The following is a 21,220-nucleotide window of genomic DNA, read 5'->3' on the forward strand; positions in this document are numbered from 1 at the left end:
AATTGAGATGATGATCCCACTGTGACAATCTCATACTGTTGCAGCTTTACATCACACACACACACACACACACACACACACACACACACACACACACACACACACACACACACACACACACACACACACACACACACACACACACACACACACACACACACACACACACACACACACACACACACACACACACACACACACACACACACACACACACACACACACACACACACACACACACACACACACACACACACACACACACACACACACACACACACACACACACACACACACACACACACACTCATTTTCACAGTGTGACTGGATGGATTGGTGTCTCACCCAGAGAAAAGTCTATGACTTGCGTCCGCTAGTGATTGTCTGTTTATCTGTCTGTCTCTCATACAACCACACACATACACACTGGGATAGAGAGACATATGTGCCGCACATTCTCAGAGAAAGTTGCCGTCACTCCTCCTTATCCATGTGGCAGCCACTCCTCCTGATGATAATTCAGGAAACCAAAAGTGACCTTTCACACTGCTGTGTCCTCTCCTGCTGTGTGTGGTCAGGACAGGACATGGCGCATACTTCAGCCAAAAGACAGCAGTCTTTCACTTGTTCCGTTTGTCTAGATCTGCTAAAGGATCCAGTCTCCATTCCATGTGGACACACGTATTGTTTGGGCTGCATTAAAGGCTGCTGGGATCAGGAGGATGGTAAAGGCATCTACAGCTGCCCCCAGTGCAGACAGACATATAGGCCAAGACCTGCTGTCAGTAAAAACACTGATTGCTGAGATGGTGGAGGACTTTAGGAAGACTGGAATCCAGGCTGGATTGTCTGTTGTCTTACTGTGAAACTCACTTCAAAGTTCATAACGATTTAAATCCAGGAAAAAAACACTCAGTGATTGATGCTACAGGCCAGTTGCCGGAGAGGATCTGTTCTGAACATAAGAAGTTGTTTGAAATATTTTGTTGTACTGATCAGAGTTGTATCTGTGCACGATGGACGAACATAAAGGCCATGACACAGTAACAGTTGCTGCAGAATGGAAAAACAAACAGGTGAGTACTGGAGCTACACTTGTGTCTTCATTATATTTGAGAGGTCTGATACACGTTTAATGTGTTTGAATAATCAAAAGAACACTACTGTAGTGACTATAAGACTATACTTCTTAAAGTCATGGCAGCCTCAGCTGAATAAGATACTGTACAATGTTTTTTCAGGTCCAATGTATTCAGTCTCTGATATGTCTTTTCCACCAAAGCAGTTCTGGTGCTGGTTCGGAGTCAGTGCCAAATATCGAACCGGTTCTTTGCTTTTCCACACAAATAAACCTGGTTCTGGGCCAACAACTGGGGCAGATCGTGACGTACCTAAAACAAAAAATGTGCGACGCCAGCTTGACTTGTGTTTAATACATAATGTCAGGGTTCCTACTGAAAACAAATTAATAGAAGCATAGCACTGTTCTCAGATGCTTTCTGTTACAGTACCTGCACTTCTTGTTGATCAGAAGCACTAGGCCTATATACAGAATGTTTGTCTTGTAATGATATTGTGATTTTTCATTCCATTTTATGCACTTTATTTTTGAAACAATGTTTTTTATATTGCCCATTTATGTTTTTTATTTACTATTATTTGCTTTTGTTAATTCAAAGCATATTAAATCAGTCATGTGTATTAGATATGCAATATAAATTAACTCACCTTAAGAACAATATGTCTTATTATCAACAGAAGCAGTTGGGGCAGACCCAGAGGAGATTCCAGCAGAGAATCCAGGAGAGAGAGAAGGAGCTGCAGGAGCTGAGGAAGTCTGTGGAGACTCTCAAGGTAGCCTATTGACCACAGAAAAGACAACTGCTGATTGATTAAGGTTTCAGCTTTCTAATTGTTATGGCAGCTGTGTTGATGTGCTATTACCAGATCAAAGGTATAAAGTTATTTTGTCACAACAAACTCCCTTTTTTATACCATTGATTATGATAGTCAGGATTAGGGATGTAACGATTACCGGTATAATGGTAAACCGCGATAAAAATGTTGATGATAACAATTACCGTTTTCATTTCAAATATCATGATTATCACGGTTGATTACCACGGTGTGGAAACCGTGTGTGTGGAAATCCTTCCCAGCTTCATCCGAGCCTGCTTCTGACATACAGTAGGCCTGGTACAATGAAACAAAACTGGTACCCTACTGATTCTGTTATCTACTTGATGGATTTAACTGTGATTCGGATTTGGCTACACCTGCTTTTAAAAGGTGGAACATTTTCACTGCAAAATGTGCACTGTATCATGTAGCCACTCTGGAATGGATTTAATGTGGACACGCACATAAAAACACGCAGTCACGTTCTCAGGAGAATACCGTAGCCTAAAGTTTTATTTTGAACACTTACTTTTGTCTCATTCAATGGATCTGTCAGGGTTGGCGGATAGGACCCAAGCGCAAGACTCTTCCAGGCCGAGTTTCAGACAAAAAACACTTTATCATCAACTACAAACTTTACAAACTACTTACATACATACGGGGCTTCGACAAGACAAACAGAGAGACGATCCGACAGGGAACAAAGAAACAGGAGGGTACAAATACACATACCAATTAACAGAAAGACAGAGGACTGGACGGAACCAACGAGACAATAACAGGGAACAGGTGAGGAGGCAGAAATGGAGGGAAAACAAACAAGACAGGAAGCAGACCAAATAAGGAGATGGGGCGGAGACAAAGACAGGTGACAGGCAGGTAACACAAAGCACATGGGGAACAGGCAAAAACAAACACAGGACAATACACAAAATGGCCACCAGAGTGGCACAAACGTATCAGTCCAGGCCAGATCCTGACAGTACCCCCCCCTCAACGGACGCCTCCTGGCGTCCCCAAAAAAGTCCAACCAGGGTGGGCGGAGGGGGCCTGGACGGAGGGACTGGTCCGAAAGACCGTAAACACGGGGCAGACTCAGACGGGGGCAGACTCAGACGGGGCGACAGACTCAGACGGGGCGACAGACTCAGACGGGGCGACAGACTCAGACGGGGCGTCAGACTCAGACGGGACGACAGACTCAGACACAGGGGCAGGGGAAGGGACAGGAACAAAGACAGTGACAGGAACAGTGACTGGGATGGTGACTGGGACAGTAACAGGGACGGTGACTGGAATGGTGACTAGGATGGTGACTGGGACAGAGACACAGACAGAGACAGAGACGGACACAGTGACGGGAACAGAGACGGGAACAGAGACGGGAACGGTGACTGGCACGGTGACTGGGATGGTGACTGGCACAAAGACAGGCACAGTGACTGGCACAAAGACGGGGACAGGGACAGACCACTCGGGAGAGACAGGAACAGAGAAGGGCTCGGGCAGAGGCGGGGCCGGAGAGTCAGAGGGAGGCGGATCCGGCTCGGGCAGAGGCGGGACCAGAAAGTCAGAGGGAGGCGGATCCGGCTCAGGCAGAAGTGGGGCTGGACAGACAGGCAGAGACTGGGTTGCCGACGTGGCGTCGGGAGACGCGGCTGCAGGCGTGGCGTCGGGAGACGCGGCTGCAGGCGTGGCGTCGGGCGACTGGGCTGCGGGCACAGGAGCGGACTCGGCTGCGGGCACAGGAGCGGACTCGTAACATAACACCGGGTATAACAACCGGGTAACACCGTTACTTAAGAAAGCTTCTCTCAACCCTGCTCAAGTCGAGAACTACCGCCCTGTCTCACTCCTGCCTTTCTTATCCAAAGGCATTGAACGAGCAGTCTCCAAACAGGTCTCTGACTTCCTTTCACAGAACAACCTTCTGGATCCAAATCAGTCTGGGTTCAAAAGCGGCCACTCTACCGAAACGGCTCTGCTGTCTGTAACAGAAGCCTTAAAAGAAGCCAGGGCGACCGCTAGGTCATCAGTACTCATTCTGCTTGACTTATCGGCTGCCTTTGACACGGTTAATCACCGCATCCTTCTCTCTATACTCGCTAACATGGGAATCTCCGGTTCTGCTCTCTCCTGGTTTGAATCCTACCTCACAGGACGCTCGTTTAACGTATCATGGCTTGGTCAGCTATCTGCACCTCACCATCTCACCACAGGGGTCCCCCAGGGCTCAGTACTGGGGCCCCTTCTCTTTGCTATCTACACCACCTCCTTGGGACAGATTATCCGTTCGCATGGCTTCTCATACCACTGCTATGCAGACGACACACAGCTCTATCTGTCCTTTCCACCTGATGACCCCTTGGTTTCAGCACGGATCTCGGATTGCCTCTCAGACATAGCTACATGGATGAAGGCACACCACCTCCAGCTGAACCTCTCAAAGACTGAACTGCTGGTCCTCCCAGCTAAACCTACCATACACCACGACATCAACATCAAATTTGACTCTCTGTCTGTTTCACCTACCAGGACTGCAAGAAATCTAGGAGTTGTTCTCGACAACCAACTAAACTTCTCAGATCATGTTGCCTCAGTCGCCCGGTCATGCCGTTTCGCACTCTACAATATACGGAAAATCAGGACTTACTTAACTCAAGATGCCACCCAACTTCTGGTTCAGGCAATAGTCATCTCACGACTTGACTACTGCAACGCCCTCCTGACAGGTCTCCCAGCCTGCGCAGTGAAACCACTTCAGATGATCCAGAACGCGGCGGCGCGCCTGGTCTACAACCAACCCAAGAGGGCACATGTTACCCCGCTACTCATCCAGCTACATTGGCTACCTATGGCGGCCCGCATCAAATTCAAGGCTCTAACGCTTGCCTACAAAGTAGTCTCCGGTTCTGCTCCCACCTACTTGAATGCCTTCATACAGACATACGCTACCTCCAGACCACTGCGCTCCTCAGACGAACGACGTCTAGCTCTACCTCCGGTACGCTCAGGCCAATCCAAACTTTTCTCATCTGTTGTTCCTCGTTGGTGGAACACACTGCCAGTTCCTACAAGGGCAGGGACATCCCTCTCCATTTTCAAAAAACTCCTGAAGACCCAGCTCTTTAGAGAACATCTCCTCTCATAGCAACACTACAACAAGTCTTGCTGATCTTAGCACTCAACAGCCGTCTTAAACGGACACGTAACTGTTAAAAACAGCACTCACTGATGCACTTATTCTTACTGTACTTATTCTTATGTTTTTTTTAAATTGTCCTAATATTGTTGAGAATCGCTCTAAAACTTAAACTGTTTACCATGTTGTTAGTCGCTTTGGTTAAAAATGCGTCAGCCAAATGTAATGTAATGTAATGTAATGTAATGTAATAAAATATAATGCTCAATCCTGCAGTCTTTGTGTGTGTGTACGTGTGTGTGTGTGTGTGTGGAAGGTGGGGTTTTAATTTGTAAACATCTCCTACGGGCCAACTTGCCCCCCCCAAAGGTTGTCAGGGAGATCATACACATCACATTTGGAGCAGTTCAGGACATCTCAGCTGAAGATGGTGGTGATTAAAGAGCCATGTTTTTGCATTTTAATTTTTACTGGGGGAGTGCAACATCACAAATGAGTGGTTAAAGGGAAACTTGGCAGGATTAGCTATATTTCCCCCTCTGCTGGAGAAATTGTGCATTATGCTATTTCAAACTGTGGAAAAAGGTAATGATAAAGCACATGGATTTGTTTACAAGCTAGCGAAACGGTTAGCATAACTTCGGCAGAACAATGTGGATGTTACAAGGTAAGAAACACGATTTAAAACAAGTTTCTTGTTTCTCACTTCTCTTTCCGGGACGGTAGTCTCAATGTTGCAAGATGGTTTTCCGCCTGGGGGCAGCGGGGAAAGTCACCATTTTCACCGAACAGGTCATTTAACCATCCAAATGATGTCTAAACGGGTTTATTACGTTGAAATAGTTGCCAAGTTCTCTTTTAAGGGCTAGGTTGATGTGGGCCCTTGAGACTAGCATACCACAAACATTTAGTTATCTCGGGTGCAACGGGGTGGGTAGTTATTAAACGAAAAACTGCATTTTTCGGCTTTTGGGGGGCCAGCACAGGGAGGGAGTGGCCCCTGGGGACCAAATGCTTATTTTCCGTGAAAGTATAGGGTGTTATATGCCCTCCAAATCTCAGTGCCTCTGTGTTTTGGTGTCCCAGGAATCATTCACCACAAATTCTGAGACTCTAGAGGCGGTAATTGGTCATGATAACATAACAATTTCTATGACAGAGAGAATTCAGTTAATATATCTTTCTGTGCAAAGACATTGGTGTGTAACAAAAACTGTATGTGTGCTGCGTAATGTGTGCATAATGTTTGATAAGAATTGTATTGCTTTACATGCAATAGGTATGGTATGTAACATACACACATACTTAAACACATGAATGCACAATTACCAACACACTAAACAGACTGATTTAACCCAAATCAGATGTAACTGATTTAACCCAAATCAGATTTAACTGATTTAACCCATTATGTCTGCAGCCTTTGGGGAAGCAGCCCTGACTCCCACTTTGTGGTTCTCTCTGCAGAATGTTGTGTCAGTCACTGCTGCTCCTTGCAGTACAGTTTCAACCAGCATGAGCTTCAGCCAAAGTGTCTCTTTTGAGGCTGTGAAGGAATCTGTCTCTGCAGTGAAGGTGCAGCTGGAGGAGAAACTGGAAGGCATCTTCAAGCAGGAAGTGGCCAAGATATCTGCAGCAGGTTGGACAATCATCTAGAATTGACACACAACCATGCACTACTTTTACAAGACACTGTTATGTCCGAATTGTTGTGGATTCATGTTGACTGTGTTTTCTCTCTTGACTGAGTCTGTCATTGTTACATTCATACTGTTACATTTCCCTCATGGGATCAAAAGAGTATACAGTACAGTACTTATACTTACTTACTTATACATTCCATTCTACAGCTAAAATAACTTCCTTTCAGAGCTATCAGGCCTGTCACAAATGCTAAAAGGAAATTTTTTTTTAAAAGATGGACACATGAAGATAATATGCAAAGCAAGATGTGTTTTGGTTTGTTCTGTTGATCCTGGGTGAATGAGTGTCTCTGTGTTGGTTCCCAGATACTGATCCTGAACTCCCAGTCAGAAGAACAGTCAGTAAAGAGATTCTGTCACCAGACAGTAAGTCTTTAATGACTGATTCTAACAGCCTCTAAGCCTTTACATCTGGGGTCTAGTAAAGGAATGATAGTTTCACTGAATCTTCTCATCTTTCAAATATTTTCTCAGCTGCCAAAACTTAGAGGTATGGGTGTGTTGCTGGTCTCTAAGAAATAAAGGCCCTTCATTTAATATAATGGGTAAACATGCGGTAAGAGGCATGAGGGTAAGACTTTTATTGAACTGATTGAGGTGGGTTAGAACTGAAGGTCCCCTACACATGCCTTTACCCTCCTAATGAAGATGAGGGACTCTTGACTAAGGGCATATCCATCTTTACTTGTCAATCGGAGATTGTAGGCCTCAAACAGCTGCATTACTTATTATATAGATATTCATTAGAAAGGCCACACCAAATAATGAAGTGTATGCAAAGTGCACAATTTTCTCCTTTTCTGTTATAAGTTATAAGTTGTTACAGGTATGCGTTGTTTAGTCCAGCACTCTGAGAAACTACAAAAATAATTGATTGAAGCCTGCTGCTATACCTGTGCATAGTGATATCCATGCTGTCATATTGGTCATGACTAACAGTGTGATGATTAATTAATTAGACAAAGTGACTTATAAATGGTTTTGTGTTATTTTTATCCAGATCTTTTTGGTCATTCAGTGAATAATATACAAACTGAATTGACCCATTTGCTCTGCAGTTTGTTGGGTTAAGGAATTGATTCAAATGGTTCCATTACATTAAAATGAATCATCATTTAGCTGACACTCTCATCCAGAGAGACTCACAGTGAACTAACTACAGGAACTACTGAAGCTACTTGGGGTTAGGTGCCCTGCTCAGAGGCACAAAGGTTGCAGCCCCTGGGATCAAACTCACAACCTTTAGCTGTTCCATTTGGAAGCCCAGATCCCAAACCAGACCAGCAGCCCCCACATCTGAAGGTGTTCTGAACCTGCTCTTCCCATCCTGACGAAGATCAGTGCTGCTTGAATGAGTGCATCTCCACCTTCACTTTGGTTCAAGTTTGGTTATAATGTTTTTTTTTTCTTTCTTTCTCAGTGTCTGATGTCCAGGCTGTTTTTACTGAGCCAGTAACCAGACAGGAGTTCTTAAAGTGTAAGTTGGTCTGGTTTACAAACACTGAGACATGTACACACACTCAAGTATTCATTCAAGTTTTTGTACAATCACACAAAGACACCCCCCCCCCACACACACACATAAACTCACAAACATAACACAATACACACTTTTAATCTGTTTGAAAGCAGACACTCTCACATTCATACAAAAAAGTACAGAATCACACACACACACACACACACACACACACACACACACACACACGCACAAACACTGCAATACACTAGTCCTCTGAGTGTGTCCTCTTCTCTCTTCTCCTCCATCAGACTCCTGTCACTTCACACTGGATCCAAACACAGCACACAAAAACCTCCATCTGTTTGAGGGGAACAGGAGGGTGGAGTGCAGAGCTGAGCTCCAGTCATATCCTGATCATCCAGAGAGATTTGATGGGTGGGAACAGGTGCTGTGTAGAGAGGGTGTGTCTGGACGCTGCTACTGGGAGGTGGAGAGGAGTGGGGAGGTTGATATAGCAGTCTCATATAAAAGCATCAGCAGGGAAGGAGGAGGTGCTAAGTGTGGGTTTGGACATAATGATCAGTCCTGGAGTCTGCTCCTCATCAGCTCCAGCTCCTCTTTCTACCACAATCATAAACAGACTAAACTCCCTCTATTGGCCAGCTCTAGAATAGGAGTGTATATGGATCACAGAGCAGGAACTCTGGCCTTCTATAGCATCTCTGACACAATGACCCTCCTGCACAGAGTCCAGACCACATTCACTCACACACTCTACCCTGGGTTTACATGTTACTTTACTGGATCATCAGTGAAGCTGTTGTGATCCCAGACCATGTAGGCCCAATCCCACACACTCTAGCCTGGGTTTTATATAGTATGTACTAGATCATCAGTGAAGCTGTTGTGACTCACACTATATACTGTACAGCAGGACAGAAATGTAAAGACCCCAGACACATACAGATAGATGCTGTTACTACATTCACACAAACACCCAGAAACACATTACATTTCATCAGCACACATATAAGCCACCACTCACATGTAAGGATCTGGCAGCTGCCTCTCAGCTACCTTAGATTCTCTTTTCTTGGGGAAAACAAAACACCAAATCACTGTCTCATCTCTGGACACCAGCAGATATCACAGCGTCTGCACCTCTGGACCTCTGCTGGAACACACATCAGCACACCACACATAAACTACTGGGTGGGAAATGTGTTGATGAGCCCAGTGTTTCACCCCCTCTGATCCTCTCCCACAATCCATCTCCTCTCCCTCCTGCTCCCCATAACCCTCCTTCCCCTCCCCCAGGTGTTCAGGTCTTTAGATCCTCTGTAGTTGGACACGTGTCTGATGGAAAAAAAAAATTAACAACAATTGCCTCTACATATACGTAGTCTTGTGATATGTATTGGGTTTTATGATGTGTTTTGTGTTAAATTCACATGTTAATTACAAGTTGTTGAAGTACAGAATTTGCTTATCATAGGACATGTGGAAATCACAACAAGAAAGATCATATGATGATTGTGAAAACAATACATTTTGTAGTGTAAGTCTATGAGAAAGAAACATCAGGGAATATAGCCTTAATGTACAAGTCTATACTGTAGTTTATACAGTCTATGGTAATGTACCCTACCACCTCCATAGAATGTTGTCCAACAGAACACTAGAACAATCTCAACCCAGATCAGAATGCTGAAATCATCTGTGTTCTGTGGGAGAGCAAAGACTCACCCTGAGTGCTGCATGTGTGCAGTGAAGCTGATGTGTGTGTCTAAACGTATGTGATGTTGGTGGCAGGGGTAGACGTGTAGGTGATAATGAAAATAAATAATTATGCAGATATATGTTGGTGATGATGTATCGTGTCATTTGTCTTGTCCGGCAGGTTTCAAATTAACATTCATAACTATTTTGGGAAAGTAACATTCTAGCAAATATGTTTATATGTGTGTTTTTAAATATATATTTTCTAAATGACATTCATATCTATTAGGCTAGGACTTTTATGTGTTCTTGATATTTTAACCTAAACTGCATTGCTTAATGGCCCATTCCCAGTAGACATCCAGGAAGGCATATCTCCAGTGGGTAAAAGAAGGTGTACAGGGCATCCTAAATGTGTCTGAGGGTGCGACTGTTGAAGCATTGAACATTGAACATTGAGCGACTGTTGTGTAGGATTGAACATTGAACATTGAACGACTGTCGTGTAGCATTGAATGCTCTCTGTCCACCCTGAATCCGTTAAATAAGCTCTTCTACTGCATCATATTTCTCATTCAAAGCAGCAGAGCAGCACGAGCAACAGAAATAACATAGAGACGGTTGCATCACGCTGCACTGCAGCACGTTGTCTACAGTTGTGTACTTTCCAATTGAATACAGTGTTAAACTCATTTTGTCGCTAACGTTTGCTTGCTTTGCATGCAGTTGGATATGGTTTAGCCTGGGTGGGCATCATGGTCAGGTGATCAAGCCTGGCAGAAAAAAAACAGGCTAATGGTTCAATTAAATGACACTCCACATGAAACACACATGAAACATGAAACACACACACAGACACACACACACAAACACTAGTTAACATGTTCCTTCTTAAATTAAGTACAACCAGATTGATATCTGATCTCATTTGGCAGATTACACATGACCAACACACACACACATACAATTTAGCTCCGCCCTCTAACAGCTCCGCTAGTGCCAATCCCTTAGATCCGCTAGTACCCATCCGCTAGTGCCAATCCCTTAGTTCCGCTAGTACCCATCCGCTAGTGCCAATCCCTTAGTTCTGCTAGTACCCATCCGCTAGTGCCAATCCCTTAGTTCCACTAGTTCCCATTCGCTAGTGCCAATCCCTTGCTGCGCTGCAGTCTTCATGAAGAATTTGCATACCCCGCCCCCTCTGGAGGGGACTACCCTATATAACGCAGCGTGGTACCGCTGAAGAAATGTACAGCTTGCCCTGGTTGGATTTTGGACCTGCATGTCCAGAGCTCCATCTGCCCTGGAGCGAAACACGCTGGAGACACGCTGGCTCCCCAGCCAGGCTGCGGGATGAGTGCAGCTCTCTCCCTTCTAGACAGACGGGAGGTGGCTGCGCACTTTGATGCTGAAGTCCCTCTGGAGCAGGCGCTCAGTGAGGTACTGGAGGAAGTCTCTGAGGCTGACGTGCTGGAGCTCGAGTGACACTCTCCTCTCTCTACGCTGCCATCCTCTGGTCTACAGCTGCCCCAAGCTACTCCCCAGCTGGCCAGTGACCCACACAAGCCAATGGAGTTTGAAGCTTATGCGAAGGCTCACCCCTCGACACCATCTGTGGTGGTCCCAGTGTTTTCTGTCTTCCAGGAGTTTGTGCAGAGTTCCTGGACGGCCCCATCCAAAGCCTCCCTCCCAGCAGTTTGTGTCCTCCCTGCACAGCCGTTGCAGGCTGGTTGGAAGGATTTGTGAACAGCGCGCCTCCAGTAGACAGCCAGCTGAAACACACACACATCTGGAGCCCATGCTGAAACACATCTCCACACCTCACACCAGCCTCTTGTGTTGAGTCCAGTGTTGAGTCCCCTCTGACCTTCCGCTCTCTTCTCTTGTTCCCCCGACACCCTCTTCTGTTCCCTTCATCACACTCACAGCACCTGACTTCCCTTATTATCAGATACATGCCTGATGGAAGCTCTAATGTGACAGCATTTCAGTGTCTAAAGAGACTACTACTGCTGTTGAGGTAGTTGAGGGTCAGTCTGCTGTTGAGGAAGGTGAGGGTCAGTGTGCTGTTGAGGAAGATGAGGGTCCAGCATGCTGAGGAAGACCGCACTCACCACCTGCACGGCTTTACTCATCCTGTGTGACCACACCCTAACCCAGATCAGCAGTTAGGCCACGTTGCTGGGCAGGAAGCAGATGACCAAAACCACCACCACCACCATAGCCAGGGGGGTGAGGGTCCTTTCTAGTCCTGCTGTGGTGATCTAGACCAGGGGTTCCCAAACTACTTTTCAGCCTGCGACCCCCAAAATAACAGTGCCAGTGACTTGTGACCCCAACTATCCTCTGAGGTGATAGAAGTATACAAATAGTGGACGCTAATGTTGTTAATCTGTCGTAATCACAGGAGGTCAGGAGGGGCAAAGAAAATCGAAAGGCTTTTATTTGAAATGTGCCACTACTATTAGTTTATCTTCTGTGACAATTATGGCTAAAATATGCTATTTCTAATAGTTTAAATATATATATATATATATTATATATATATATATATATATATATACATTTCTGAAAATGATTTAACGACCCCTGCTTGCTGTCTCACGAACCCCACTTTGGGAACCACTTAGCCAAGTAGCCAGCACAGAATGATAGCACCACCACCACACTGAGGAGGAAGGAAGTCAGCCAGGGCCAGGTGGAAGAGGAGAGAGGATGGATCTGCTCTCTCAGGGCCTCATGTGTCAACAGAGGGCCAGCCAGTTAGATTTAAATTCAATTAAATAACATTTTGAATGAGGACATTTTGAATTGGTTGCTTAATGTTATAGCATTTACGTTTACATTTCAATACTTTTTGAAGTTTCTCAGTCAATTTCATGATACATGAAGACTGGTGCGTGCATTAACAGTAAATAAGGTTGTTTTACTCTTAGGTTGGAGCAATGAGCCCATACTGTCAATTGTCCACATTAATTGGTCATATCAGCCATGCAGAATTACCTGGCAATCTTTGTCAATAACAAATGTGTTTTGACCGTGGCGAGTCTGGCGACGAATGTGAATGTGCTCTGCACTGACACACCCCTAAATGCAACAAGGAAGTCTTCCCCAAGCTGCAGCACACCGAATTCAGAAGAAACGAAACTGAAAGTAAAGAGTGGTTTCAGAGGTTTCTAAAGTGTTTGTCGTGCTCAGGAAGAATGGCAGAGGCGATTTCAATTAACCAGGACCTTTTTATCTGTCCGATTTGTTTGGATCTATTGAAGGATCCAGTGACTATTCTATGTGGGCTCAATTACTGCACGGGCTGCATCAAGGGCTGCTGGGATCAGGAAGATCAGAAGGGAGTTTACAGCTGCCCACAATGCAGACAGACTTTTACTCCGAGACCTGTTTTAAACAAAAATAACGTTGTTGCTGAGCTTGTGGAACAACTAAGGAAGACCAGAATTCAAGGTACTGCTTCTTCTCAGTGTTTTGCTGGTCCTGGAGATGTGGAGTGTGACCGGCACCGGGAGAAAACTAAAAGCGGTAAAGTCCTGCGTGGCGTGTTTGTTGTCGTACTGTGAGAGAGTGTGACTGTTCACACACCATGGAGCATGTATCCCTAACTTAGCATATAATAATAAATCATTCCTGCAATGCCAAATTCACAAGAGCCAGAGAGACCCACTACTGATAATTACAGTATGTTTATGTTATATCCTATATTATAATCAAATGTGTCTATTATTGTAAATGTGTGAAGTAGTATACCATTGTACATGGGTCCCCCAGTCATATCGGTATATGATACCAATTTTGGCTAATTGACTGGCCTTATTTCTGCCCTCAGTGTGGGAACATGCAGTTGGTTGATTTATGTTTTTTTTATGATTCATGTCTTTTTTTTTTTGTTGGCAAGGTGCCAGGTTGCATATTTTGGAGCATTGTAAAGAATGCTGCACTACTTTTCACCACAATCCAAGTTTTCCAGCCCACAACTGGTTATTATTATAAGGAGCTCCAGGGGTTCATATTGTGCTTTTTGAGAGGAAAACCTTTCTAATCATTAGGCTAATAACAATATTTTACATCAGACATACAATGAAAAATATTATTATTCCTACAGATGTTTATTCGTACAACTAGTCATATGTATTGCCTGAAATTATATTACTTATTAAATGTTTCTTTCAGAAGCAGAGCTACACAGAATAATGTGCTGTCTTCCCAGTTATTACTGATCCCATCTGCTCCTTTGTGCCAATTAAAGATTAACACACGGGGTCATTTCTAAATAAGTGGTATCTCTCCCAAGTCCCAATAAAGACACTGTTTGCTCAGATCATGCAAAGAAACAGGCTTCTTAATGACTACATTTATGAATCAAAATTTCATGTGAGGATTAAATTACTATTGACTGTACAGTGTAAGCACTATGTAGTAACGTGTAGTCTGGTATTGTAACTATGTCACTTACTGTAGAAGGAGATGGAGGAGACCAAGAGGAAACTCCATCAGAGACTCCAGGAGAGAGAGAAGGAGCTGCTGGAGCTGAGGAAGGCTGTGGAGACTCTCAAGGTGAGTACCGAGAAAACTACAGACCCTTTCAACTGCATAGCCAAACAGGTGCTCTCCTTAGGCATTCCCTGTGGCACAGTTATCAACATTGAGCTAATGGTAACTTGGGGACAAACAAGAATGTTGTACTGACCAGAGGAGAGGACAGCAGCTGGCTGCCATGTCAGAGCTCATCTAACGGTAGCCAGTTGATACGTAGCTGTGCAGTGTGTAAACCTCCCTCCCAACACCTTAAGAGACGCGCTAGGGTTTTACACTTGTTAGCGTGCTCGACTCCCATTCTGAGGTGCTGCAAGTTGCGGTTCAAGACAGTACGAGTGCAGGCTGAGCCGCTCGGTCAACACAATGCAGGTTACACTCAGTCCGGGCTCTCAATCTCAAAGAGGAGTCACTGAGTCACTTTCCAGTTCCTCTGGTCCACACTGTGGGTAACAGGCTGTGTGGAAGAGCTGAGTGAGGGCTGCTTTAGATCAGAGACTTTCTAATGAGGAGACACAGCACTCAAAAAATCCTCCATAGAAATGCATGGGGTTAGTTTGTAACGCCAATATGGCCATTGTCATCACATATCCCACCCATTTCTCGACAAAACGTCGACATGTAAATACATTGAGCCAATCATGTGGTGTGATTTGAATACATTGAGCCAATCATATGATGTGTTGTGAAGACATTGTGCCAATCATTTGTTGTGAACTCGCCGCTGGAGCAAGGTTGGTGTCATGAAGCCTTTCCCACTCGCATTTCTGCCGAATAGGATGCCCGATGAGTGCCCAAAAAGCGTTGCAATATGGCCACCGAGTGGAGGGACTTGCCTAAAAGGACTTTGTTTAGATGGACCCTCCTCTTTGTGTGTCTCCTAACAGAGCTCTGCACAGACAGCAGTGGAGGACAGTGAGAGGATCTTCACTGAGATGATTCGCTCCATTGAGAGAAGGCGCTCTGAGGTGACAGAGCTGATCAGAGCTCAGGAGAAGGCTGAGGTGAGTCGGGCTGAAGGACTCCTGAAGAAACTGGAGCAGGAGATTGCTGAGCTGAAGAGGAGAGATGCTGAGCTGGAGCAGCTTTTACACACAGACGATCACATCCATTTCCTCAAGGTAACTGTAGTGTAAATAGAATATTAGCGCACAAAGTATTTAATTTCCAACATCATACAATCCTCGTTGGAACATACTAATTAATTTGACATATACAACATAATTAAATTGTCTGTTTTCAGTTGAATGTTCTTGCATTCAATCAGTGCCAAAGCTCTGCAATATTGCATTCAGTGCCAAAAGTCTGCAATATGTAACCTTGGATATGCATTAGATCAGACGTCTTCAACATTTCTCAGACCAAGAACACCTATTAGAAACACAAGGGAGGGACCCTCTTGTATTACATCAAATTACGTTGCTTACTAAATCCGACCAACTATATTATATAGGACAACTTATTTTACATGAGACAGCAATGGTGTATACGATGCTAATCCATTAAAATATAAATTTTGCACAGAGATCATATATCTATAGATCAGATTTCATTGTTTCTATCCAGTCATCTCTCTCTCTCTCTCTCATTTTAAGAATGTTCAATCAGTCAGCCCTCAACCTCAGTCTGAAGACTCATTCAGCACCTCTGTCAGCCAAAGCTGGCCTTTTGAGGCTGTGAAGGGATCTGTCTCCACACTGAAGGGGCAGCTGGAGAATTTATTCAAGCAGGAAGTCATGAAGATCTCTGCAGCAGGTCAGTTATATTCATTAGAAGAGGAGAAAAGGTCGCATAAAATAATGAAGTGTATGTATACAGTATATGTATGTTATGTATAATTTGGTTATAATGCATTTTTTCTTTCTCAGTGTTTGATGTCAAGGCTGTTTTTACTGAGCCAGTAATCATAGAGGAGTTCTTAAAGTGTAAGTTGGTCTGGTCTACAAACATGAGACAAATATGTAAACACACAGTCATTCATTCAAGTATTTATAGAATCACAAACACAGGCATGTGCACAGGCACACACGCACAGACTGTCAGGGATTGGCGGATAGGACCCAAGTGCAAGACTCCTCCAGGCAGAACTTTGAAAAACACACTTTATTGACTGACAAACTTACTAACTGACAGAACTTACAGGGTAAACAGAGAGACAATCCGACAAGGAACAGAGAAACAGGAGGGTAGAAATACACATACCAATTAACAGAAAGACAGAAGACTGGACGAAACCAACGAGACAATAACAGGGAACAGGTGAGGAGGCAGAAATGGAGGGAAAACTAACAAGACAGGAAACACAGACCAAATAAGGAGATGGGGCGGAGGCAAAGACAGGTGACAGGCAAGTAACACAAAGCACATGGGGAACAGGCAAAAACAAACACAGGACAATACACAAAATGGTCACCTGTAGGGTGTACTACAAATCTCGATTAGTGGGTTAGCGAGGTATGTTGCGCTCAAAGCCAGGCTATGCTGTGACACGAAAGTGGATCCGTTTTAGTGTCGCTATATCACCATGGTATATTATGCTGTCAACCAAACCTGGTCGGGAGGAGGTTATGTGCTAAATTATAGCTCAAATCGTGTAATCCACCGCACACTGACCAATCAATTGTCTTAAAAACAAAGTTATCTCACGTGTAGGATTCTGTCATATATCTTACAGGTGGAGCTCTGCCTCTACTAACATTTTGGATCTTGAATGCGCTTTAATAGTGTTGTGCGTGCAAATATCCCACTATGGACGTGCATACCATACAACAACTGATGACAATCGATTTATTTGATGTTATAGGTTAGACACAAAAAAATACCGCAGTGTAGATTAAGCTATCGCTTATGAATGCGGAAGTAATTGTTTTTAAATAGAGGCGGTCTTGTGCGTCTCCACGTTTCACGATTGGCCAACGTCATCCCAACACCGAGAACGCGCACAGATCTGAGCTGAAAGCCTAGTTTGACAAATATATCACATAACTGCAATCGTAGTATCACTTAACGTATACCCCTGAGTCAAGGCTTTGTCAAGCCTCGATATGTCTACATAGCAGGGCTTTGAACCGGTTCAAGGAACGAAAACGAAAACCGGGAACTTTTTGTATTTTACAGGGAAAAGAAACGAAACCGGAAACGTTATTATTTTTTATGTTCTGGAACAGGAACACTTATTTAAAATAATGGTAACCGGTTAATACCGGTTTTATTTCGTTCCTCAAAGTTTTCGTTGCCTAATTAACTAAAAAAAAAGTAATTATTTTCCTGCGCACGTTACCATGACGGCTGAGGTTCACTTCCTGTGTGACATCACATCAGACATTCGCTGACTGAATGGAGAGAGAGCGATGGAAGACTCCACTCCACATCTTAAGTAAGAGGTGAATTACGATCCATCGTTAATTAAAACGCTCATTCCAAACACAATATCAATAGCTATATTTGTCGACTCCACGTTAATAATGGACTAGCGAACATTAGGCCCAGGCGCGCCTGCAGGTGTACGTCCGTACGCACTGTGCGTACCATCAAGCTAACGTTACTCAACAACAGAACATTTCCCTTGTGTGCGTGTATTCACACCAAATTGGCCTACCATACCTTCCCAAATATGCACAGTATCCCTTTAGCTGCATGCCATTGGGCTATTTACCATCTATTACGTAAAGTTAGTGAACACGTTATCAAAATTAACGTGCACGCATTTTGTTTGAGCAGGAGAGAGAATACGCACGCAGACACGCAATAGGCTACTTGTTGTTTTCTTTTACTCGGCTATCTATATATGGTTATCAGCACACAATGTTGAGCTAATTCACAAACTCAATACTCATCATGGATATCACAAGTTTAAACAACGAAAACAGAAAGGATGGAGGCAGCAAAGCTAGGAGTTATTCCAGATGGGCAAGGTAGGCAATTGGTGTGCTTGTCAGAACGTTAGACTGCGCTAAAGCCAGACGTCGTCACGTTACGCTAGAACAAAACTAAAGGTAACTTTAGCCTGTATAGGGCTGTATCAAGTTGTCCAAATGAATAGGTCATTGTAGACATTGTCGTTGTATTATTGCATGTGGATGTTGTTATGCTATGTAGGCTACTTTTTTGCTGACCAATGCACGGACCTAAAACGGACAAATATTGTTCACGAGTGATTTTTTTTTGCGGGGGGGTGTGATGGGTGTGTGTACCATAGCATTAATTCCTGCAGGCGCCCCTGATTAGGCCTACTGGATGGCCTTTCCCCCGACGACAGTTGCAATTTGTTGTTGCCCGAGTGACATAACCATGTGTCTTAATAATGTCGTTACGTTTGTGTGGAAATTTTCTCTTTTAACAATAAACTACACATTTGAAATAATTGTAGGCCTATTTAATTATTATTATTATTAATAATATAATTATTATTATGTAATAATGGTTGTAATATTATTACATTTGGTTTAAGCTGGATGAGAAAGATGTGACATATTTCTATAGCATTAAACAGCTGACAGGAACGAAATTAACCGTTCCGGGAACAGTATTTTTTTGTTCTAACCGGTTCGGGAACGTCAATTTATTGGTGGAACTCATAACCGGAAACGTTATAATTCCGTTTCTGTTCGGAACGAACCGATTGGGAAAAAAAATCGGTTCAAAGCCCTGCTACATAGCCTAGATATGTCTAACGTGCTTCGTAGTATACCCCACAGGGTGGCACAAACTCAACAGTCCAGGCCAGATCCTGACACAGACAGACAGACAGACAGACTTTTGAAGTTTTGAATAGAGACACTGGTAATTGCTATCTATCTCTAAATGAATCAAATCCACACCGTACACGCACATCATATAAAGAACACACCTACAGTACACACACACACATACACACACACACACACACACAAACCTGAAACATTAACACACATACTTTCTTTTAATCCTTTGAATAGTCACATGTACACTTACGCACAGCCATTCATGCAAAAATGTACAGAATCACACACACACACACACACACACACACACACACACACAATGAATCATCATTTAGCTGAAACTCTTATCCAGAGTGACTCACAGTGAACTAACTACAGGAACTACTGAAGCAACTTGGGGTTAGGTGCCCTGCTCAGTGGCACAATGGTGGCAGCCCCTGGGATCAAACTCACAACCTTTAGGTGTTTTTACTAAGCCAGTTACCAGGGAGAAGTTCTTAAAGTGTAAGTTGGTCTGGTCTACAAACACTGAGACAAACATGTACACACAATCATTCATTCAAGTATTTGTGAAATCAGAAACACACACACGCATGCAAACACGCACACACACACATGCAAACACACACACACACGCACAAACACACACACACACACACACACACACACACACACACATACACATTTAATCCTTTTCAAAACAGGTAGTGAAACACGCTAACATGTACACACAACCAATAATACAAAAATGTACAGAATCACAAACACACATACACACACACACACAAAGCCATGCGTAGTTTTGAATAGAGACACTAGAAATTTCAAAAATAAATAAAATCCGCACCATACACATATCATATAAACAACACACACACACACACACACACTGTAATACGCAAATACAACTCTTAAGTGTGTCCTCTTCTCTCTTCTCCTCCATCAGACTCCTGTCACTTCACACTGGATCCAAACACAGCATACAGAAACCTCCATCTGTCTGAGGGGAACAGGAGGGTGGAGTGCAGAGCTGAGCTCCAGTCATATCCTGATCATCCAGAGAGATTTGATGGGTGGGAACAGGTGCTGTGTAGAGAGGGTGTGTCTGGACGCTGCTACTGGGAGGTGGAGTGGAGTGGGGGGGTTCATATAGCAGTCTCATATAAAAGCATCAGCAGGAAAGGAGGGGGTGCTGAGTGTGGGTTTGGATTTAATGATCAGTCCTGGATGCTGCTCCTCTCCAGCTCCTGCTCCTATTTCTATCACAATAGTAAACATACTAACCTCCCTCTAGTGGCCAGCTCCAGAATAGGAGTGTATGTGGACCACAGGGCAGGAATTCTGGCCTTCTACAGCATCTCTGACACAATGACCCTCCTGCACAGAGTCCAGGCCACATTCACTCACACATTCTACCCTGGGTTTAGATGCCGTACTGGATCATCAGTGAAGCTGTTGTGATCCCAGACCATGTAGGCCCAATCCCCCACACTCTACCCTGGGTTTTATATAGTATGTACTAGATCATCAGTGAAGCTGTTGTGACTCACACCATATACAGCAGGACAGAAATGTAAAGACCCCAGATACATATAGATAGATGCTGTTATCACATCCACACACACACACCCATAAACACATCCCATCTCATCAGCACACATATAAGCCACCACTCACATGTAAGGATCTGGCAGCTGCCTCTCAGCTGTCTGAGATTCTCTTTTCTTGGGGAAAACAAAAGACCAAAACCACTCCCTCACCTCTGGACCTCTGCTGGAACACACATCAGCACACCACACATAATCTACTGGGAGGGAAATGTGTTGATGAGCCCAGTGTTTCACCCCCTCTGATCCTGACTAGAAGGAAATCTTTTTTTGAGTCTGTATTCAACTAAGTATTCACAAAATAATTAACAACAATTGCCTCGTGCTACGTAGTCTTGTTAAATTGGCATAATAAATAACAAAACAAATAAATGAAAAAAGCACACATGATCATTTTTTTAGAAGTAACTACTGAATGTGCTTATCATTGGACATGTGGA

The 21,220-nt window shown here is 43.9% G+C and overlaps 2 protein-coding genes across 2 annotated transcripts in view; both read left to right on the forward strand.

Annotated features, from left to right (window-relative positions):
- The window catches only part of LOC143106358 (tripartite motif-containing protein 16-like), a 30,576-nt gene extending 21,348 nt beyond the window's left edge, over positions 1 to 9,228 (forward strand). Inside the window, exons 4-6 of the mRNA XM_076270636.1 lie at positions 6,509 to 6,680; positions 8,165 to 8,221; positions 8,515 to 9,228. Of these exons, the coding sequence (XP_076126751.1) occupies positions 6,509 to 6,680; positions 8,165 to 8,221; positions 8,515 to 9,032 (747 nt within the window). The 3' untranslated portion in view covers positions 9,033 to 9,228. The remainder of the gene's footprint in view (positions 1 to 6,508; positions 6,681 to 8,164; positions 8,222 to 8,514) is intronic.
- On the forward strand, positions 1,039 to 21,220 carry LOC143106362 (tripartite motif-containing protein 16-like). The gene is made up of 7 exons (XM_076270639.1): positions 1,039 to 1,076; positions 1,759 to 1,854; positions 14,396 to 14,491; positions 15,358 to 15,591; positions 16,066 to 16,225; positions 16,339 to 16,395; positions 20,120 to 21,220. Exons 3-7 carry the CDS (start codon positions 14,402 to 14,404, stop codon positions 20,632 to 20,634), a joined length of 1,056 nt encoding a protein of 351 aa, XP_076126754.1. The 5' UTR covers positions 1,039 to 1,076; positions 1,759 to 1,854; positions 14,396 to 14,401; the 3' UTR covers positions 20,635 to 21,220.

The sequence above is a fragment of the Alosa pseudoharengus genome, unplaced genomic scaffold (genome assembly GCF_046254945.1).
Source record: "Alosa pseudoharengus isolate Yale_2024_CS ecotype anadromous, Long Island Sound unplaced genomic scaffold, YU_APseudo_1.1 YU_APseudo_1.1_scf_6, whole genome shotgun sequence".
Classification (NCBI taxonomy): Eukaryota; Metazoa; Chordata; class Actinopteri; order Clupeiformes; family Clupeidae; genus Alosa; species Alosa pseudoharengus.